This window comes from Bos mutus, chromosome 7, assembly GCF_027580195.1.
Source record: "Bos mutus isolate GX-2022 chromosome 7, NWIPB_WYAK_1.1, whole genome shotgun sequence".
NCBI classification, from domain to species: domain Eukaryota; kingdom Metazoa; phylum Chordata; class Mammalia; order Artiodactyla; family Bovidae; genus Bos; species Bos mutus.
The window spans coordinates 62,960,925-62,981,095 of NC_091623.1; the positions used below are offsets into that span (position 1 = coordinate 62,960,925).

A 20,171-nucleotide genomic window follows, 5' to 3' on the forward strand; every position below is an offset into this window, starting at 1 on the left:
AAAGTGAAAGTGAAGTCACTCAGTCATGTCCGACTCTTCGCGACCCCATGGACTGCAGCCTACCAGGCTACTCCGTCCATGGGATTTTCCAGGCGAGAGTACTGGAGTGGGGTGCCATCGCCTTCTCCGTAGGAGCTCACAATAGCTACTTAACATGACCTCATAGATGAGGAACATTTTCTTTATGAAGATATAGACAGTATTTTGTAATGAGCATAGAGAAAAAAATTGTTAGGACTTATCCACCATACATATATATATATTTTTTTTTTTAAACTATTTGACCACAATATTTTTTTCTTCTTCCTACTCCCCGAAAAAAATCTTTCCTTGAGTTTCTTTCCTATTTTTCCCCCCAGTGATAATTATTTTTATCACCATAAAGGTAAAATAATCCTGTTTCTCAACTCCAGAGCTCCATGTTCTGAACTGTTCTGTATTCAATGGTCTCATATGTGAATATGCTCACCTGGGAGTGTTGTAATGTTAGAGGAAAAGACTTAATCTTCTATTTTTACTTTGCATCTTTTTTTAGAATTAAATTTCAGTAATATTTAGTGCATAGGATGACAGACACGCCTGGTGGTTTCTCAGTGCACTTCTATAATAGTTACTAGAAACAGAGTAAATAGAATGCACTCGGACTAATGCCTAATCATACTTGAAACTAAACACGAGAATGAAAGCTCCTAGGGCATAACATCTTGACTTACTCTCTTCAAGTCACCTAAATGTGTCTTTCTCTGTACTCTCAAAGAACTCATGGTATAAAACCAATATGCAGAGGGGACAGTGTGGAAGAACTGGATTGGAGAATTTTATTTCAAGGAATCTCTGACTTGTGTATAATCCTGAAACTCACGACTGGAAATTTAAAAAAAAAAATCAGGTTACTTTTCATTCTCATTAAATTAAAATGAAAGATTAAACATTTCCTCTCAGACTGATAAAAACTGAAAGTCTGAAAATACCATGCATTTGATGAGTTTACGGAACAATGGTTGGTACACTCCAACTGCTGGCAGGAACGAAATTTGGTAAAACCACATTTAAAACAGAAGCAAGGAGATTAAGAAGAGGTGGCAAGAATACAAAGAGTCCTTAATGACCTGGGTAACGATGATGGTGTGGCCACTCACCCAGAGCCAGACATGCTGGAGTGTCAAGTTTAGTGGGCCTTAGGAAGCATCACTATACACAAAGCTAGCGGAGGTGATGGAATTCCAGCTGAGCTATCTCAAATTCTAAAAGATGATGCTGTTAAAGTGCTGCACTCAATATGCCAGCAAATTTGGAAAAGTCAGCATTGGCGTTTTCCACAGGACTGGAAAAGGGTTGTTTTCATCCAAGTTCCAAAGAAAGGGAATGCCAAAGAAAATTCAAACTACTGTACAATTGCCATCATTTCACATGTTAGCAAGGTAATGCTCAAAATCCTTCAAGCTAGGCTTCAACAATACATGAATCAAGAACTTTCAGATATTCAAGCTGCGTTTAGAAAAGGCAGAGGAACCAGAAATCAAATTGCCAACATCTGCTGAGTATCACAGAGAAAGCAAAGGCATTCCCGAAAAACACCTACTTCTGCTTCACTGACCACACAAGCCTGTGATTGAGTGGATCACAGCAAACTGGAAAATCCTTAAAGAGATGGGAACATAAGACCACCTTACCTGTCTCCTGAGAAATCCGTATGCAGGACAAGAAGTAAGTTAGAATCAGACACAGAATAACAGACTAGTTTCAAAACGGGGAAAGGAATACGTCAAGGTCATATGTCACACCCTGCTTATTTAACTTACATGCAGGGTACATCATGCAAAATGCCAGGCTGGATGAATCATACACTGAAATTAAGATTACCAGGAGAAATATCAACAACCTCAGAAATACAGATGATACCACTCTAACGGCAGAAAAGTGAAGAGGAACTAAAGAGCCTCTTGATGAGGGTGAAAGAGGAGAGTGAAAAAGTTGGCTTAAAACTCCACATTCAAAAAACAAAGACCATGATATCTGGTCCCATCATTTTAACACAAATAGAGAAAAAGTAGAAACAGTGGCAGATTTTGTTTTCTTGGGCTCCAAAACCACTGAGGAAGGTGACTGCAGCCACAAAATTAAAAGATGTTTGCTCCTTAGAAGGAAAGCTATGACAAACCTAGATAGCATATTAAAAATCACTTTGGTGACAAAGGTCTGCATAGTCCAAGCTTTGGTTTTTCCAGTAGTCACGTACAGATGTGTGAGTTGGACCATAAAGAAGGCTGAGCATCAAAGAATTGATGCTTTTCAATTGTGCTGGAGAACACTCGCGAGTTCCTTGGACTGCAAGGAGATCAAACCAGTCAATCCTAAAGGAAATCAACCCTGAATATTCATTGGAAGGACTGATGCTAAAGCTGATGCTCCAATCCTTTGACTAACTGATGCAAAGAGCCAACTCATTGGAAAAGATCCTGATATGGGACGACTGACGGCAGAAGTGGGGGACAGAGGATGAGACAGTTGGATGGCATCACTGACTCAATGGACATGAATTTGAGCAAACTCTGGGAGATAGTGAAGGACAGGGATGGCTGGCGTGCTGCAGTCCATGGTGTCACAAAGAGCTGGACATGACTTAACAACCTGAATTAACAACAATAACATTTAAAACAATTGTGTCTTGCATGGTAAAAGCTAGTGTCCTTAAGACTTTAGAAACAGTAATTTCACCCCTTAAACTCTAGAGAAACTTATAGCATGTGTTCACCAGGCAACACATTCACAAAGACCCAAAAGAGCATCATTCATAACAGCCCCGTATTGGTAACAATTCAGAATTTCTAAAGGACTATATGGATGTACATGGTGTAGTCATACAACAGAACACTCTAGAGAAGAGGGAATTAAGTTCAGCTAACGTGAGCGACTTCACTTTCACTTTTCACTTTCACGCATTAGAGAAGGAAATGGCAACCCATTCCAGTGTTCTTGCCTGGAGAATCCCAGGGACGGGGGAGCCTGGTGGGCCGTCGTCTATGGGGTTGCACAGAGTCGGACACGACTGAAGTGACTTAGCAGCAGCAGCAGCAACGGCTTCAATACAGATTAGTCTTTTAAATTTAATATTGAATTAAAGAAAACATTATATTATATTGTTATAATTATATCATTATATTAAAAAAATTATATCCAGTGCAACACCACTCATTTAAAGTTAAAACAGTAAACCAACTATAGTGTTCAGGGCACACACAAATAGTAAAACCATAAAACACAGTAAGGAAATGATTACCCTAAGAAGCAGGGCAGCAGCTCTCCTGGCGTTGGAGAAGAGATGTAAATGAGAATGCTGGGGGGCTTCTGGGGGTGTTGGCAATGCTCCACTTTTTGACTTGGGTTGATTCATAATACAATTGTTTTTGAATTATTTATTATATAGTACATTTATAAGTAAAAGAAAATTTTAAAGTATTTTTTGGTGTGATAATGGTACTGTGGTTATGTGAAATAAAAGTCATTATCTCAGAGAAAAAAACTATAGATATTTATAGATAAGATGAAATAATGCTTGGAATTTGACTTCAAAATATAAAAAAGGCAAAGTAGATGCACTGATCAGATAAGAATTGATGCTGCTGGAGCTGAGCGCATGAGGTTGAGTATACTACTGTCTACTTTTGAATTATTATTTTTGCTGATGTCACTTTTTAAGAAATGATAAATGGCAGCAACCTCATGGCTTGCTAAGGAATAGCTTGCTTTACTTTCATGTATGTATCAAAAAACTCCAACTGAAATTAAATCAAGATCAACTTAATAAAAGCATTAAAGAAAACAATTTTCTTTCCGACATCAACAAATATAAAGGCCTTCTAGTTTCTAAGAAAAACGGCCTTCTGCTGCCATGTTCCTCCCGCCTCTCACCCGCCAGCACTCCTGCGCTTCTCCAGCTGGCATCCACATGGAATGCTAGGGACACGAACCAAGCACTTCCTGACCGTGCTGTAGGCACAGGCCAGGACAGGGGCACCTCATGCCAAGAGCCTTTCTAGTCTGTCTTCAGAGTTCATGTACACAAGTCCACACTTTCCCCACAGGTATGAGAGCACACAGGGAGTACCACCCACCGCATCTGAGAGCAGCTTACTGTCTCTAGGAGGAAATCCAGAAGCTGCTCCCGAGACAGGACAGGCAGTTCCAGTGAGTGAGATAATCCTGCCTCATTTCCAGGTTTAGCATATGGTTAAGACATTTGAATCAGTCCTCTGCACTGCCTTTCTACAAAGTAGGAATATTTTTCATTTCTCTACTGATAAGGGTGATTTTTAATTTTCATTTACATAACTTCATCTGTTAAATGGTTTGAGAAGACTATAGTTATATGATTTTTTAGTTAAATTAAGAGCATGCATATTTGCATTTTCAGAAATGGGAAAAATGACACTGTATCAGTCAAATTCACACTTCATTTAGGGTATTTGGGAATGTGATTCCTGAAAAAGGAAGTTCTACATGAATCATGCCATCTGGGGTCATCAACACACAGTACTGATGGAGATGCATCACACACAAGCAAACACTCTTGCCTGGCATAAATCCTGTGAAATTCCAGAATGCCCTTACCGAGAGCTTCCTCTAGCCACCTTTCATTGAACTATTGCTGGCTCTTCCTCTCGGTCTGAGGTCTAAGGTCTGCAAGCAGCCTCTGTCTACTGACCACCCCATCTCCCTCCAACTCTTCACTTATTTCCCTTGAAGAAACCTCAGACTCTCTAATACACGGAGAACAGTGCCCTTCATTTTTTTTTAAATGACAGTAACCACTTCATCACTGACATACACAACCCCTACTATTATGGATTAGAACTGCACATCAAAACAACAAAAAAAGTGGAAGTAAGAAAAGTTACTGCAGGAAATAAGCAATCTTACTTCAGACGTGCTAGGCACACGACTGCAGATGGCAGAAGAGGACCCCCCGGCTGGCAGCGCAGGAAGGACACGGTACCGCACGGCTGCAGGACGCAGTCTCATCAGGCAGCGCTGCTTCTCCGTCTGGGCACACAGTAACACTCAAACCACTGAGAAGGGACACGCACTTCACTTAAAGAACAAAGCCATCCAATGATTTCCCATTTCCCAAGTGTAAAAACCAGTCTTTCCATGGCCTGGAAGGCCATACATGACCTGGCCCTTCACTATCTCTGACCTCATTTCCCACTACTGCGGCCTTGGCTCACAGCCACCCCGCCCTCTTTGATATTCCTCTCATACATACAACCCTGCGCTTCCAGAACTCTTGCACTCTCAGTCCCTCAGACTGAAGCGCTCTTCCCTACCTAACTGTGTGCCTTAAATCTTAGCTTAAATATCATTTCATCAAAGAAGTCTTTCCTGTACACTCTTAATCCGTCCCCCACTTCCCCTTCTCTATCTTTTCTTCTGCTTTCTTTTTCCACAGAACATTTACCATTATCTGACATCACAGACTCCTCCACTAGAATGACAGTGAATTAAGTCATAATGTCTGTTTCGCTCACTGTTATTTCACCAGAACCTGGCTTGCTGGAGAAATATTGGTGTTAATATGATGACTAGCATAGGTGTCCAAATAAAGTAACACATTTCAGAGATAAAAACCATTACAAAACATCAGTACCGTGTGGGAAAACACTATATAGGGAAAGCATGTAATGTGAGTAGAAAGGGGGGAGGTTGTAAATCAATATTTATTGTTTCGGAGGATAACTCAGAAGTTTATTACCTTAACTGTGGTGATGGAATTCCAGTTAAGCTATTCCAAATCCTAAAAGATGATGCTGTGAAAGTGCTGCACTCAATATGCAAGCAAATTTGGAAAACTCAGCAGTGGCCACAGGACTGGAAAAGGTCCGTTTTCATTCCAATCCCAAAGAAAGGCAATGCCAAAGAATGCTCAAACTACTGCACAATTGCACTCAACTCACACGCTAGTAAAGTAATGCTCAAAATTCTCCAAGCCAGGCTTCAGCAATACGTGAACCGTGAACTTCTTGATGTTCAAGTTGGTTTTAGAAAAGGCAGAGGAACCAGAGATCAAATTGCCAACATCTACTGGATCATGGAAAAAGCAAGAGAGTTCCAGAAAAACACCTATTTCTGCTTTACTGACTATGCCAAAGCCTTTGACTGTGTAGATCACAATAGACTGTGGGAAATTCTGAAAGAGATGGGATACCAGACCACCTGACCTGCCTCTTGAGAAATCTGTATGCAGGTCAGGAAGCAACAGTTAGAACCGGACACGGAACAACAGACTGGTTCCAAATAGGAAAAGGAGTACATCAAGGCTGTATATTATCACCCTGTTTCTTTAACTTATATGCATAGTACATCATGAGAAACACTGGACTGGAAGAAACACAAGCTGGAATCAAGATTGCCGGGAGAAATATCAATAACCTCAGATATGCAGATGACACCACTCTTATGGCAGAAAGTGAAGAGGAACTAAAAAGCCTCTTGATGAAGGTGAAAGAGGAGAGTGAAAAAGTTGGCTTAAAGCTCAACATTCAGAAAACGAAGATCACAGCATCCGGTCCCATCACTTCATGGGAAATAGATGGGGAAACAGTGGAAACAGTGTCAGACTTTATTTTTTTGGGCTCCAAAATCACTGCAGATGGTGACTGCAGCCATGAAATTAAAAGACATTTACTCCTTGGAAGGAAAGTTATGACCAACCAGACAGCATATTCAAAAGCAGAGACATTACTTTGCCAACAAAGGTTCATCTAGTCAAGGCTATGGTCTTTCCTGTGGTCATGTGGTTTTTCCATGTGGATGTGAGAGTTGGACTGTGAAGAAGGCTGAGTGCCAAAGCATTGATGCTTTTGAACTGTGGTGTTGGAGAAGACTCCTGAGAGTCCCCTGGACTGCAAGGAGATCCAACCAGTCCATTCTGAAGGAGATCAGCCCTGGGTGTTCTTTGGAAGGAATGATGCTAAAGCTGAAACTCCAGTACTTCGGCCACCTCATACGAAGAGTTGACTCATTGGAAAAGACTCTGATGCTGGGAGGGATTGGGGGCAAGAGGAGAAGAGGACGACAGAGGATGAGACGGCTGGATGGCATCACCGACTCGATGGACATGAGTCTGGGTAAACTCCAGGAGTTGGTGATGGACAGGGAGGCCTGGCGTGCTGCGATTCATGGTGTTGCAAAGAGTCGGACACGACTGAGCGACTGATCTGATCTGATCTGTGGTGATGGCAGCATGTGTATACATACATTCAAACTCAGCAGACAGAATATATTAATTATGCACAGTTTTTTGGGTATACCAATTATAACTCAAAAAAAAAAAAAGTTGGTAAAAAAGTCCACTAGCATTTCAATGCACAATAAGAAGTAGGTAAAAAATTCACTGAAGTACTATAAACAGCTGACAGATCTTGTTTTTTAAAAAATTAAGGTGCAAAACAGCAACCATTTAAAGATTCCTACCTTAGCATATACATAGCAGCAACAACCGCAGCATTTACACTACAGACAATTTTAAAGGTTTAGATTACCATGGCTCAAAAAAATGGGACTCTATTTTATTCTGTACTATACTGTGCTAAAACTAAAGAGTAGGAAGGAAAAGTATGATTCTTATGCTACTACTCAGAAAAATGCATTCTAAGTTCTTCCCAATACTGAGCTGCTCCTTTTCCACACATGGAATGCGCAAGAGCAGGGGGCGGTAAAGGAGTGGGAGAGTCGGCACACAGCACTCAATTCTGGTACAGACTTTGGGGAGCTTTAGAGATGACCAAGCAGCTTTCAAATAAGGCACTCTTGATACTGTCTACTAGAGCTGCAAGGTACGCTTCTGTAGGCTGTAAGCACGCACAAAATGATTAACGCACCCTTTAAGTGTCTCTCCCTAACGCCAACAAGCCAGCGGTTCTTCCAGCACAGTAACCACGCGGCCCTGTGCAGTGCTGTGCCGTTTTTCTCAGCAAGTCAAAAAGGTGGAATATTTCAAGCAATTACCTATTATTAAACAATAACACAACACAGACATGTTATATGTGCACAGAAACACTCAAACCGCAAATGCTTTGTGTATCAGAAAATGTATTTCTAATGTCCTGTACTTGTAATTCTAAAGTCTTATGCTCCCACTCTTTAAAATTCCCAATCTATGTCATTCTAGTTTGAGTATACCTGCAAAACAGAATGTTATATGCATTATGAATGCTGGCAATAAACAAATCAACCTTAAAAAATATGGAAATAGAACTTGTGGTTTCCTGTCAGACATGTAAGGGGCTTAGAAGATGTCGTGCCAATCCACATGATCAAAAAGTTGAACTGAAAATCAACAATTCTCAGGTCCTTTAGAAAACTGAGATCACAGAACCAACCGCTGCCTCCAGAACTGGAGAGACAGGCCAGTACAGAAAACCACCATGGACTAGAGTGGAAACCCCCAGGTCATGCAGAACCAGAGCAGGACAACCTAAGACTGTAACTGAGGAGTTCCTGGGTGAGGAGTGCGGACAGCTGGAGCGTTTAGGGGGGCCTGTCTTAGGAGGGCCCCCGTGCTCCTGGGAGTTTCACCAGCAGGAACTCTAGCATGTTCTCAAAGTGAGTACCAGAGAAAACTCTCCTTCTCCTTCAGCCAAGAGGAGGGAAAGGCAGACATTTCAAAATAAGCTACAACACTATACGCTGGTTCAGTGCGTTTGGTTCTGATGTTATCTGAACAGAGACAGGCCTATCTTCCCTGTCTCCTCTAAAAGGGTATTTTGCCTATCCAGAGAGTACTGTAACGGAAGATATGCCACTGAAACAGAACAAATTCAACACCTTTCTTTTCACAGTCTAACTCTTTTAGATAAGATGATTTTCCTCTTTGACTACATTTTTCATGTTGGCTAGCTACAGTTAAAGAATGTGTCACAGCTATCCGGGCACTTGACTGAGAGTATCTGAAGTTGGGGCTGGAAACGGAATGCGTGGCCTCTTTCTGGGGGAGAGAGAGGGAAGCATTCACAGAATGTGAGCGCTGGGAGGGGTCTTGGAGGGAATCTGTGGTAGGCAGCCTGTGAAGTTGGTCCCAATGATCCCCGTCTCCTGGAATTCATGCCTTTGTCTACTCCCCTCCCTCGGGTGTGATCTAGATTTAGCGAGTTAATTCTACAGGCCAGAGTACAGCAGAAAGTGGTGGCAAGTCACAGAGATTCTGACGTCCACCTTGCCTGCCCTCTTCCTCACACTAGCAGAAGCCAGTCACCACGCCGTGAGCTGTTCTGTGGCGAGACCAGTGTGGCGAGACCAGTGTGGCGACTAACTGAGGGAGGCCTCCAGCCAACAAGGAACCGAGGCCCTTATTCCAGCCGAGACTCTTGTCAGGACTCAGAGAGAAACCAAACCCTGCCAATAACTGCTTCAGTAACCGAGAAAGCAGGTCCGCTCGGCACTGAACCCTGAGGTAGTTATGGCCTCAGCTGTAACTGTCACCTCAAAGATACCTTAAGTCAGAGGACTTGGCTGAACACTGCCTGGCTTCCTGACCCACAGAATCTGTGAGATAATAAACGTCTGTTTCAAACCACCATGGCTCAGGTTACCTTGCATCATCTTAGTTATGGACAAGGAAGTAGCAACCCACTCCAGTACTCTTGCCTGGGAAATCCCATGGAAGAGGAGCCTGGCAGGCTGCAGTTCACGGGGTAGCGAAGAGTCGGATGAGACTGAGCGACTAACACTAACTAAGTGAATCTGTGAGATAATAAAAGTCTGTTTTAAGCCACTATGGTTTAGGCTAACTTGCGTCATCTTAGGTAACTAATACTTCACCCAATCCAATCTCTATATTCTCAGTGACCTAAAGGCGATCAGGAGAGGTTTGATACTTTGCCTGAACTCTGCCTCAGACCACATCAAAAAACCACACCTAGACCACTGCCACACACAGGCCCCAGGTAGGGTTCTCACAGCAATTTACAATTGTTGTTGCTGTTCAGTCACTTCAGTCGTGTCCGACTCTTTACAACCCCACGGACTGTAGTCCACCAAGCTCTTCTGTCCATGGGAACTCTTCCAGGCAAGAATACTAGAGGGAGTTGCCATTCCTTCTTCAGGGGATCTTCCTGGACCAGGAATCAAACCCACGTCTCTGGCATGGGCAGGCAGGTTCTTTCCCACTGAGCCCCACCAGGGAAGTGCAATTTATAATGCCCTTCTGCAATCTGGCACTATGGAAATTTGCCTGCTCTTCTTAACAAAGCATCCCCTCAAAAGAAATCTATTTTGCCAGCTCCTAATTGACTGAGGTTATATCAGAAACTAACCAACTTTGGGGAAGGGAAATGTCCAACTGCAGCCTCCTCCAGCCCATCTGTCTCAACTAAGGAGTAAAAAAAAAACTGAAACAAAACTGAGAAGCACTTGTGTAGGTCACAGTCCAGGGGGCTCAGGCTCACTAAAGACCGAGACCTAACCACGGCAGTGTACCATGCTTCCCGTCCCCAACATCTCACCAGTACATCATCAGTGTTCCTGTGTGAAAATACAGGGAAATACCATCGAAAGCTCTGGACCTCTCAGACCTTACTTAAACACAAGTCCTACAGAGACAACAGGGCACAAAAGCAAGGACACCACGGAGAATGTTACCCCGGGACACCTGCAACTGCAGCAAAGATTAAGCAAAGCCTGATCCCCACACAGACAAATACAAAACTAATACTACAGGCCTGTTTCCCTCAGTTTCTTTTACTCAGCATATTATCACAAGTGACTTTCAACAAAAATTACAAGGCACGGTACAAACAGTACGGTGATGGGATTCAAGTACTCTAAAATCTTTCAAAACTGCTGAAAATGCAATCACTGGCAATGTAAGTCGTAAATGATAAATTATACACAATAACAAATGCACAGGTAAACATGGTTACTGAAATAAATATTCATTTTATGCTTAAGTAAATTTGAACCTTTCTCATTAAAAGTCAGGAGAAGCAAGAATGTTCAGCCATCATCGACACTATTCAATATTATATTGGAGGTCTAACCAATGCAGAAATATTTCAATAGGGATAAAAGTTTATATATGAGAATTAAGACAAACAAAATGTCATTATATGGAGAAATTTAAGAAATATAAAGCGTTCAGTATGGTATCTGGATAAAAAATTGGTGTATAAAAATTATTAATTGCTTACAAAATAGTAAAAAAAAAAAAAAATCCACTAGGAAATGTAATAGCAAAACAATTTCATTCAGAATAGCAAGGAAAATTCATTTTAAAAAATCTAGAAAAAACTGAGCAAGAAATATGCAAAACTTACATGATGAAAATTTTAACTTACTAAAAGAACATGAAAAGGTCTGTATAAATGAAGATGTATGCTATGCTTCTCAATGGAATTACTCAAAATTCAAAAGATGTCAATTCTCATCCAATTACATCTAGATTCAATGCAATTCTAAAGTAAACACCTAAATGATTTAAAAGATGTATGACATATCTCATTCAAAGAAAAAAATACAAAAGACAACACAGCAAAAAACCATGTCATAATCCGTCTTAACAACAAGATTTATCAAAATAGTTTAAGAAGAGCTACATACTAGGTAACGGCAGCAGGTGCAACGGCACAGGTGTAAACATGTAACCAAAAGAACGGAACAGATTTTAAGAGCAGTCTCTTTAAATACATGAAAATGTAGTATATAATAAAGGTGACATTTCATATCACTAATAAAAAGACTGGCTATTTAATAAACTGTTTTTAGATAGCTGACTTAACGTGAAAGAACAGTCAGACCCCTACTTCATCCCACACAAAGCAACCCTCCATACTTCATGGATCAAAGAACTAAATGTAACAGCATTACAAAAGGAGTAAAAGGGAAGATGGTGAGCAGTTAACAGTAGGAATCTGTACCCCCACCACCACTGTACAGGCATTATGTTTCTGCTGTATCTATTCTGGAACTCTGGAGTCTCTTTAAGGCTTGCAACTTCCAGGGGAAAACTTGAAAGGTAAATTGCAGCTAGTTTCAGTCAGCGTCAGCTCTCAGCAGAGGAGCAGAGCAGGGCTCCCCTCCTCCCACAGCTGTGGTCTTTGTACATCACGCACACAACCTCTGGGGAGCCAGGGTGGGCAAAAACGAGCCTGTCCTCCAAACATCTCCACTTCTGATCACAGAGGAGCAGACCAGCAGACGGGCGGGCCGCCACTGCTGGTGCTCAACTCCCCAACTGTTGCAAGGCCCTCATCCTCTGGCTGAAGTGATTTCCAGAAGACTTAAAAAGCCAGTGCCCTTTCTTCTCCTCTCTGCCCTCACTTTTTCATATTTTCCCTTTTCCAGAGCCAGACATTAAAGACTAGGAGATTCTAAAACAACTGTATATACAAGGAAAATTAAAAAGTGGACTGTGTATATGACCAGGGAAAGGGTCAGAAAAGATCTGAGGAGACCTTAAGATTACATCTCATTCCTCCTTTCATATTATTACAAATGTTACTCCAAACAGAATACAATAGAAATTCATTTATTCAGCCAGTCAGCCAGCAAACCAGCTAGCATGTATAACCACATTCTCCAAGGTATTAGATGCGATCCTGAAGTTATAAAGGAAACATGGTCAGGGCCCCTAAAGAAGAGATGGCAATAGTTACCACACAAGAAGGTCCATCCTACCATACAAAAATGAACTAAAAGAGCTGGTGGAAATATTGCTGAGGGGTTTTCCCCTAAGTCAGGAGAAAGTGGGGAAGATTTCACAGAGTTGACATTCGATATAGGCATCTTAAAAGATGAAGAGAAAACTGGAGGGGGAGGGTAGAATTTTGGTAGAGGTAACAAAATGTGCACAGGTTAGAAGGGACAAAAGTGAGGCAGGTAGCAAGAAATGGCCAGCGCAGACTTACTGTCCACTCAGGGCAAAAAAAATGGAACCTACGTCTACAAGGAAATAAGGATAACGGCATCTTCCCCAGAGAACTGCTGTGAGGACGATGAGATGGTAAATCCTGGCTCGCCACCTTCCACCCACTCATCTCCAAAGCCGACTTGGCTGTTCCACCTCAGGGTGTCTCCCTCTCCTCTCACGCGTCCACCGGAAGTTGGTCTACAACGTTCTCAATCACATTTGGTAGTCTACTACAGCTCTTCACATATAGCATTTACTCAAAAGCAAACTTACTTTTTTCTTTCTTTAACCAGATGTTTAGAATTTCACTGACAAGCCTTGGAACGGCCCTGCAATCACTACTGGAATCCTGGTTCTTAGCCTGAGAATCAACAGTGTGCATACCAAGTACCCCACCCAATTTGTGTGTGTATCACGTCATACTTACGGGTTGAGGCTGTTCTGCGATACAGCAGTTGAAACACAACCAGAATTCACTCATGCTGATAGTCCAAGTTATAAATGAGCACCAATGAAGTTTCCAAATCTCAACTCGGGAAGCTTCACAAAGCACGCTTCTCAATGCGATCAATGTCCAATGATGCCAAAATAATAACTTTATTACTTCTCTGTACTTGTTCCTGGAAGTCAAGTGTCTTTTACAGTCAATCTAATAAAGAAAAGGTCAGATTATTTCCTTTCTTTGTTTCTGGTCTACAGAGACTTGCTTCTGAACCACCAGGAAAAGTATAAAAATTGTTGTCTTGACTCAGGGCCTCAACAGGTGGTCTAGAAAAAGAAAAAAGGAAAGAAAACAAGTTACTTTACTTATCCTTGGAAGCTTATTTCTTAAATCCCTGATAAAATTAAGAATATTTCAAAAAAAAATCAAGACTTTAATAAACTGATAAGTCACTCAACAGAAAAATATTTAAGTACTGAGTGTCAGGTATTAGTAACATAGGAACTCAAAGGAAACGGTAATCCTTGCCTTCACAGAGCATTCTGTTTTGTGACTATAAAAGCTTTTCCCAAAGCTATGACTCTAAACCAGGAAGACATAAATGACTGCTATTTTTACATCTGCATAGAAGATCTTCAGTGAAGATTAATGCATACATGTTCAATGGCACACATGTAGGCCATAACAAGGCGTGAATTTGGGACCCTCATTCTACACAGTCTAAAGGACGTGCCTTCTAACATATTACAGGAAAATGATACATTAAGTTTTAAGCATATGTTCAGAGAAGATAAGGAGGAAGAAAATATACACTATCATCACAGTTAAAATTCAGAAACTGGAATGCATTTTCAAGGAGAGGTGAACTTTCCTCACCTCACCCAAACTCTGAAACAAAGAAGAAGCAGTCTTGCAACTGGCTCTGTCCAATGAAGCGAGTAAATACTATGAAGGTTTATAAGCTCAAAAGAAAAGTATGTTTCATTTATTTCCTCAGCAAGAGTATCAGAGCAAAGGGTTATATTTACAACATCAAGAACATTATTTCAGCTACTATTTACTTGACAAGCTTAATTCCACCCTGAATCAAAGATCTTGGCCATTAAAAAAATTACTGTGAAATCTTTTAACCAATTCTATGAAAACAAATATGCCTTTGTTTGACACTGAAATTCCTTTTGCTCACCACTGCTATTGTAGCACATACAAACACTGAGTTACTCTGATGTTTCAACTCTACTGGATTTGAAATCTGAGGTTTTAAATCTGCTATATGATTTATTCTATCATTATATTTTCTCATCTACATACCATGCCAGGCAACACCCTTTTTACTCATAATTTATCTTTGCCAGAAACCACTGTCAAATTAATTTTACAATGGAAGGTGTTTTATTTTCTTCACTTTTTAACTAAGTAAATGTTCCTTCTGTTTAACACTTAAAATTATTCAATGGCTTCCCTATTTAGAAATCCACATTTCCACAAATTCAAATGTCCTTCCCAGAGTAAAGCTATTCCTTATTTTTAAAATTTTAAAATACACATTTTCCCACTACATGTACTACTTTGAAAGTGATATTCACAATAATTCTTAATGTTTAGTTGAAGTATGACTGCTTAAAGTATAATAATTTGTATTTCTGGAGATAAGACAGAAAAGATACTTAAGTGTATCATCTAGAAAACAGATAGGATGAAATACATTTTCAAACCAAGGGGATGTTTGCAGCTCCACAGGTTTTTATTTGTTAAGTAAACATTTAAGTCTAAAAATGTTTCAAACACGCCTTGGAATATCATACCAGTATACTTTCCTTCTTCTTGCTTTTCTAAACAAAATTTCTTTTTAGAATTTTTTACAAATGTGTATATACTTAGAACACATTTATACATAACACCTTTAGAGAAGTACTGAATTTGTCACAAAAATTTCCACAGACACTAATAATAAATATACTCATAGTTACTTTCACTTCCTGAGCTCAGTGTTGCTTACATCACATCCACACTGAAAACCTTACTTTTAATACCTTAAGATAACAAAAGAAGTATCACTTTGCAACATCAACAACTAAACTTGGCTTTAAACACAACTCAGCAGATTCCACACATACATCAGGGGTCAAACTGGACTACAGCACCAGAGCATCTCACCAACCACAGTTTCATTAGACATACGATTTTAGAAAAGCTTACGTGAACTGTCAGGCTACTTAGTGATTTGCAGAGCTTCCTTGCATTAAAAGCTCAGTCTCTCGACTTTCAGAGACTGGCATTGGGTAAAAAAGTATGGAAGTAAGCAGTATGCTCTGGTCAAAACTCTAACCTCCTCAGCCCCTCCCCCTCCTCCTCCCTTTCCACACCTAAATCAAATGCTGCAGATATAAGCTTCATACTTGCCTGAACAGTTTCACTGCTGACAATTTAAAGAATTTATGTCCCAACATCCTACACACAAATCAATAAAACAAAACTTTTTAGGTCAACTTCCAAAGAAACAGTAAGGCCATGACTCGGAAAAAAAAAAAGAAGGCAACGAGGCATACCTCTAACCAAATAATTTCTTTTCCTTTTTTTGTGAAATACTTTAACTCAGCTGAGGTACAGAGCATGCTTAGTTTGTGTGAAACAGAATTGGATAAAATTTAGAATTTAGACTTTGAAATAAAAGAACGGTGGCAATTGTTAATACTACCTTAATTTTTCACAATGTTAGCCTGAGGAACTGACAAGCTCTGTTAGCTATAAAAATGGAATGCTACACTGCCAGTGTCACAAGTCTGAAATGAGGGCTAAATGAGGGTGTACATAAGGGTAGTGCATATATTACAAAGAGTTATACTGATATAAGATGCTCTTATTTGTTATCAAAATTAAAATAGCAAACAGTACAATGAAGTAACAAAAAATAATGTGTAATAGCTGTGAATTTTTAGCAAACAACCTAAAAGTCTACATTCCCCACCACACCAAAAAAAAAAAAAGGAATAAAAAAAATTTTTTTAAAGAACTGAGACAATCTACAGAGTGGGAAAAAATATTTGCAAACAATGCGACCCACAAGGCCTTAATTTCCAAAATATACTAACAGCTCATACAACTCAACAACAACAAAAACAGCTTAATCAAAAAATGGGCAGAAGGCTAAAGAGACATTTCTCCAAAGGAGACATACAGGTATATGAAATAAGTACATGAAAAGATGCTCAACAGTGCTATTATTAGAGAAGTGCAAACCAAAACTACAATGATGTACCACCTCACACCAGTCAGAATGGCCATCATTAAGAAGTCTACAAATAATGGAGAGGGTATGGGGAAAAGGCAACCCTCCTCCACTGTAGGAAGGATGTAAATTAGTACAGCCACTATGGAAAACAGTATGGAAATTCCTCTGAAAACTAAAAATAGAATTACCATATAATATAGCGATCCCACTCCTGCACATATACCTGAAAAAACTATAATTCAAAAAGACACGCGCACTCCCATGTGTATAGCAGCACTGTTTCCAATAGCCAAGACATGAAAACAACCAAAATTTCCATCGAGAGATGAATGGGTAAAGATGATGTGGTACATTTATACACTGGAATACTACAGACATAAAAAAGAACAAAACAACGCCATTTGCAGCAATACGGGCACAACTAGATTATCATGCTACGTGAAGTAAATCAGAAAGAGAAAGACAAATACCGTATGCTATCACTTACATGTGGAACCGAAAATACTGCACAAACGAACATACCTGTGATGCAAGACTCAGACACGGAGAAGAGGCCTGTGGCTGCCAAAGGGGTGGGGGCTGGGGAGGATTGGACTGGGACTTCAGAGTTAGTAGATGCAAACGATTACATATAAAAAGGATAGACAACAAGGTCTTACTGTATAGTACAGGAAACTATACATCCTAAATAAACCACAATGGAGAATATAAAAAAGAATATATAACTGTATAACTGAGTCACTTAGCTATACAGTAGAAATTAACACAATATTGTAAATCAACTATACCTCCATAAAAAACTGAAAAAAATGAACTGTACTCCATTCATACAAAAGAATACTACAGTAAGTGGTAGCTGCATCCAACACACAGGTCACTTCTCACTGCCATGTTACTGAGGACAAAATAATGCACGTGCAAAGACCTCATGTATGCGAATTTCAAAAACAAGTTCAAAAAAAAAAAACAAAAAAAAACTTCAACTAAACTATTTTGTGTAGAGATGCATACTGCTGCTGCTAAGTCGCTTCAGTCGTGTCCGACTCTGTGCGACCCCATAGACGGCAGCCCACCAGGCCCCCGTCCCTGGGATTCTCCAGGCAAGAACACTGGAGTGGGTTGCCACCTCCTTCTCCAATGCATGAAAGTGGAAAGTGAAAGTGAAGTCGCTCAGTCGTGTCCGACTCTTAGCGACCCGGTGGACTGCAGCCCACCAGGTTCCTCTGTCCATGGGATTTTCCAAGCAAGAGTACTGGAGTGGGGTGCCAGTGCCTTCTCCGAGAGATGCATAAGGAAGTGTAAAAGTAAAACTAGAAAATTATAATACAAGTGAGGAAAGTGGTTATCTCTATGGCTGAGGGCAGGAATTAAGAACAGGAAGAGATGCACAAGGGCTCTTGGAATGCTGATAATATTCTACCTCTTGATCTAGGTGGTAGTTACTCAAGTACTTGCTTTATAATTTTGTATTAAATGTACATTTACGGTCTATGCAATTTTCTACATATTATATCTTTAAGTAACAATTTAAATATATAAGTAAAAGAAGCAAGTACTAACAATTTCAAGTTGTTGGGAGTCATGGAAATGCAAAAAAAAAAATCAAATAAAAATGAACATCCTTACTAGAGACTCTGAAGGACCTGGTAAAATTTGGGATGTTTGGGTGGGGAGAGGGATAGTAAGATCTGAAATTCTACCAAATGCCAAAGAGGTTTCCAGCAGAAATGCAGAACCTACTAATCAATGACCAAGTCTGAGTTCTCAGTAAAGCCATATCATAGCTGCACCAGCACTAAATCTGTCTCAATCTAGTTAAAATCATTCTTTTGATAGTGACTTGCGGTACAAAGTTCTTCCGGCTGGGGGTAGGGGGGCAGGGGGGAACATTCTGAAAAGAGCTTTCAAACTATGTATTTATCACAGACCTTCTTTTCTGTGGCTGAAGTTCAAAATCAAGCCCCTGTTCCCTGAACTCAGTTATAAAAGGCACACTTGGGGGCACATGCAACTATGGAAGTAAGGTTAGTTTTTCTTCTTAGAATGACTGATTATAGGTTAGTCTTTCCCACTGTTTCATGTGAATGTAATCACATAGTATTAAAAAAAACAAAATCTGGCTTTTTTCATTCAGCATGTTTATGAGATTTTCCATGATGCCTCTATTAGCTAATTCATACAGACTTCCACTGTATAGACGCAGCACAATGTAACTGTTTCTATTTGTTATTTCCAGGTTTTGGCTATTAGAAATGCTTCTGTGAATTAGTATATACAAATACTCATGTGAACAGAAATTTTCATTTCTCCTGGGTAAATATTTAGAAAGAGAACTACTGAGTCATATTTTAAGATCAGTTTGAACTTTAAACTGTTGGCCAGTTTTCCAGTTTGGCTGTACCATCTTGTATTTGTACCAGCAATGTATGAGAGTTCCACCTGTTCCACTTCCTACCAACACTCTGTGTCCTTGATCTTGTTAATTTCAGTCATCCCCCTGTGTATGAAGTGCTATCTTGCTGTGATAGCAAGCCACTCATGTATTTTCTTCTTTGGCTAGGTATAATCAGATCTTTTGCCCATTTTTAAAATTTATGTGTCTTTTTCAGTTGTGTTATTTCCATATTCTAGATCTAGTCTTTTGTCTGATAAGTATATTGTGAGTATTTTTTTCCTAGTCTTTGTCTTTCCATGTTTTAAAAAACAACATGTCTCAGAGTTTTTTTAATATCGAGTTTATCTATTTCATCTTTTATGATACGTGTTCTAGGAAATGTTTGCATGTTTCCCCAAACAGCTTTTCTTCAGTTATCTTTTCACCCACAACTTTCATTTTTTACTTTCAGTCTATAATCCTCTTTTAGTGGTTAGTGGTAGTACAAAGTAAAGGTCATGATTCCTTTTTTTGACATGGATATACAATTGCTCTGGATCATTTCCTGATGGATCCCTTTGCCTACTGACTTGATTTGGTACCTTTTACTGAAAATCAAGTACCTGTTAAGTTTGTGTCCATTTCTGGGCTGATTATTAATTACACTGACCTATTCCTACACCAGAACCAGACTGCCTTTCCGATACATGTATGCGAATGCTAAGTCTCTTCAGTCGTGTCTGACTCTCTGCAACCCCATGGACTATGGCTCGCCAGGCTCCTCCGTTCATGGGATTCTCCAGGCAAGAATACTGGAGTCGGTTGCCATGCCCTCCTCCAGGGAATCTTCCCAACCCAAGGATCTGACCCAAGGATAGAACCCGTGTCTTATGCCCCCTGTGTTGGCAGGCAGGTTCTTTACCCCTTGGCGCCACCTGGGAAGCCCGCTATAGTTTCATGCTATGACTTGAAGCCAGGTAGTGATAAATCTTCCAAAGTATTCTTTTACAAGATTACTTTGCATTGTCTAGATGCTTCACATTTCCACACACGTTTGAGGATCTTTGTCAATGTCTTAAAGAAAAAAAAGCCTCTGAATCTGACTGGGACTGCATTTTTTTCTGACATTTGGAAATTTACATTTTAACAATATTGAGTATCTAATCCATTAACATGGGGCTTCCCTGGTGGCTCAGCAGTAAAGTATCCGCCAGCCAAT

The 20,171-nt window shown here is 40.1% G+C and overlaps 1 protein-coding gene across 9 annotated transcripts in view; it reads right to left on the reverse strand.

Moving 5' to 3' along the window:
- CDC42SE2 (CDC42 small effector 2) overlaps window positions 1-20,171 on the reverse strand; it is a 116,486-nt gene that overhangs the window by 35,132 nt on the left and 61,183 nt on the right. For all 9 annotated transcript variants that reach the window (XM_070374032.1, XM_070374027.1, XM_070374035.1 and 6 more), the window contains one exon: window positions 13,332-13,672. In XM_070374032.1, coding sequence (XP_070230133.1) covers window positions 13,332-13,385 — 54 coding nt within the window. In that variant the 5' untranslated portion in view covers window positions 13,386-13,672. The remainder of the gene's footprint in view (window positions 1-13,331; window positions 13,673-20,171) is intronic.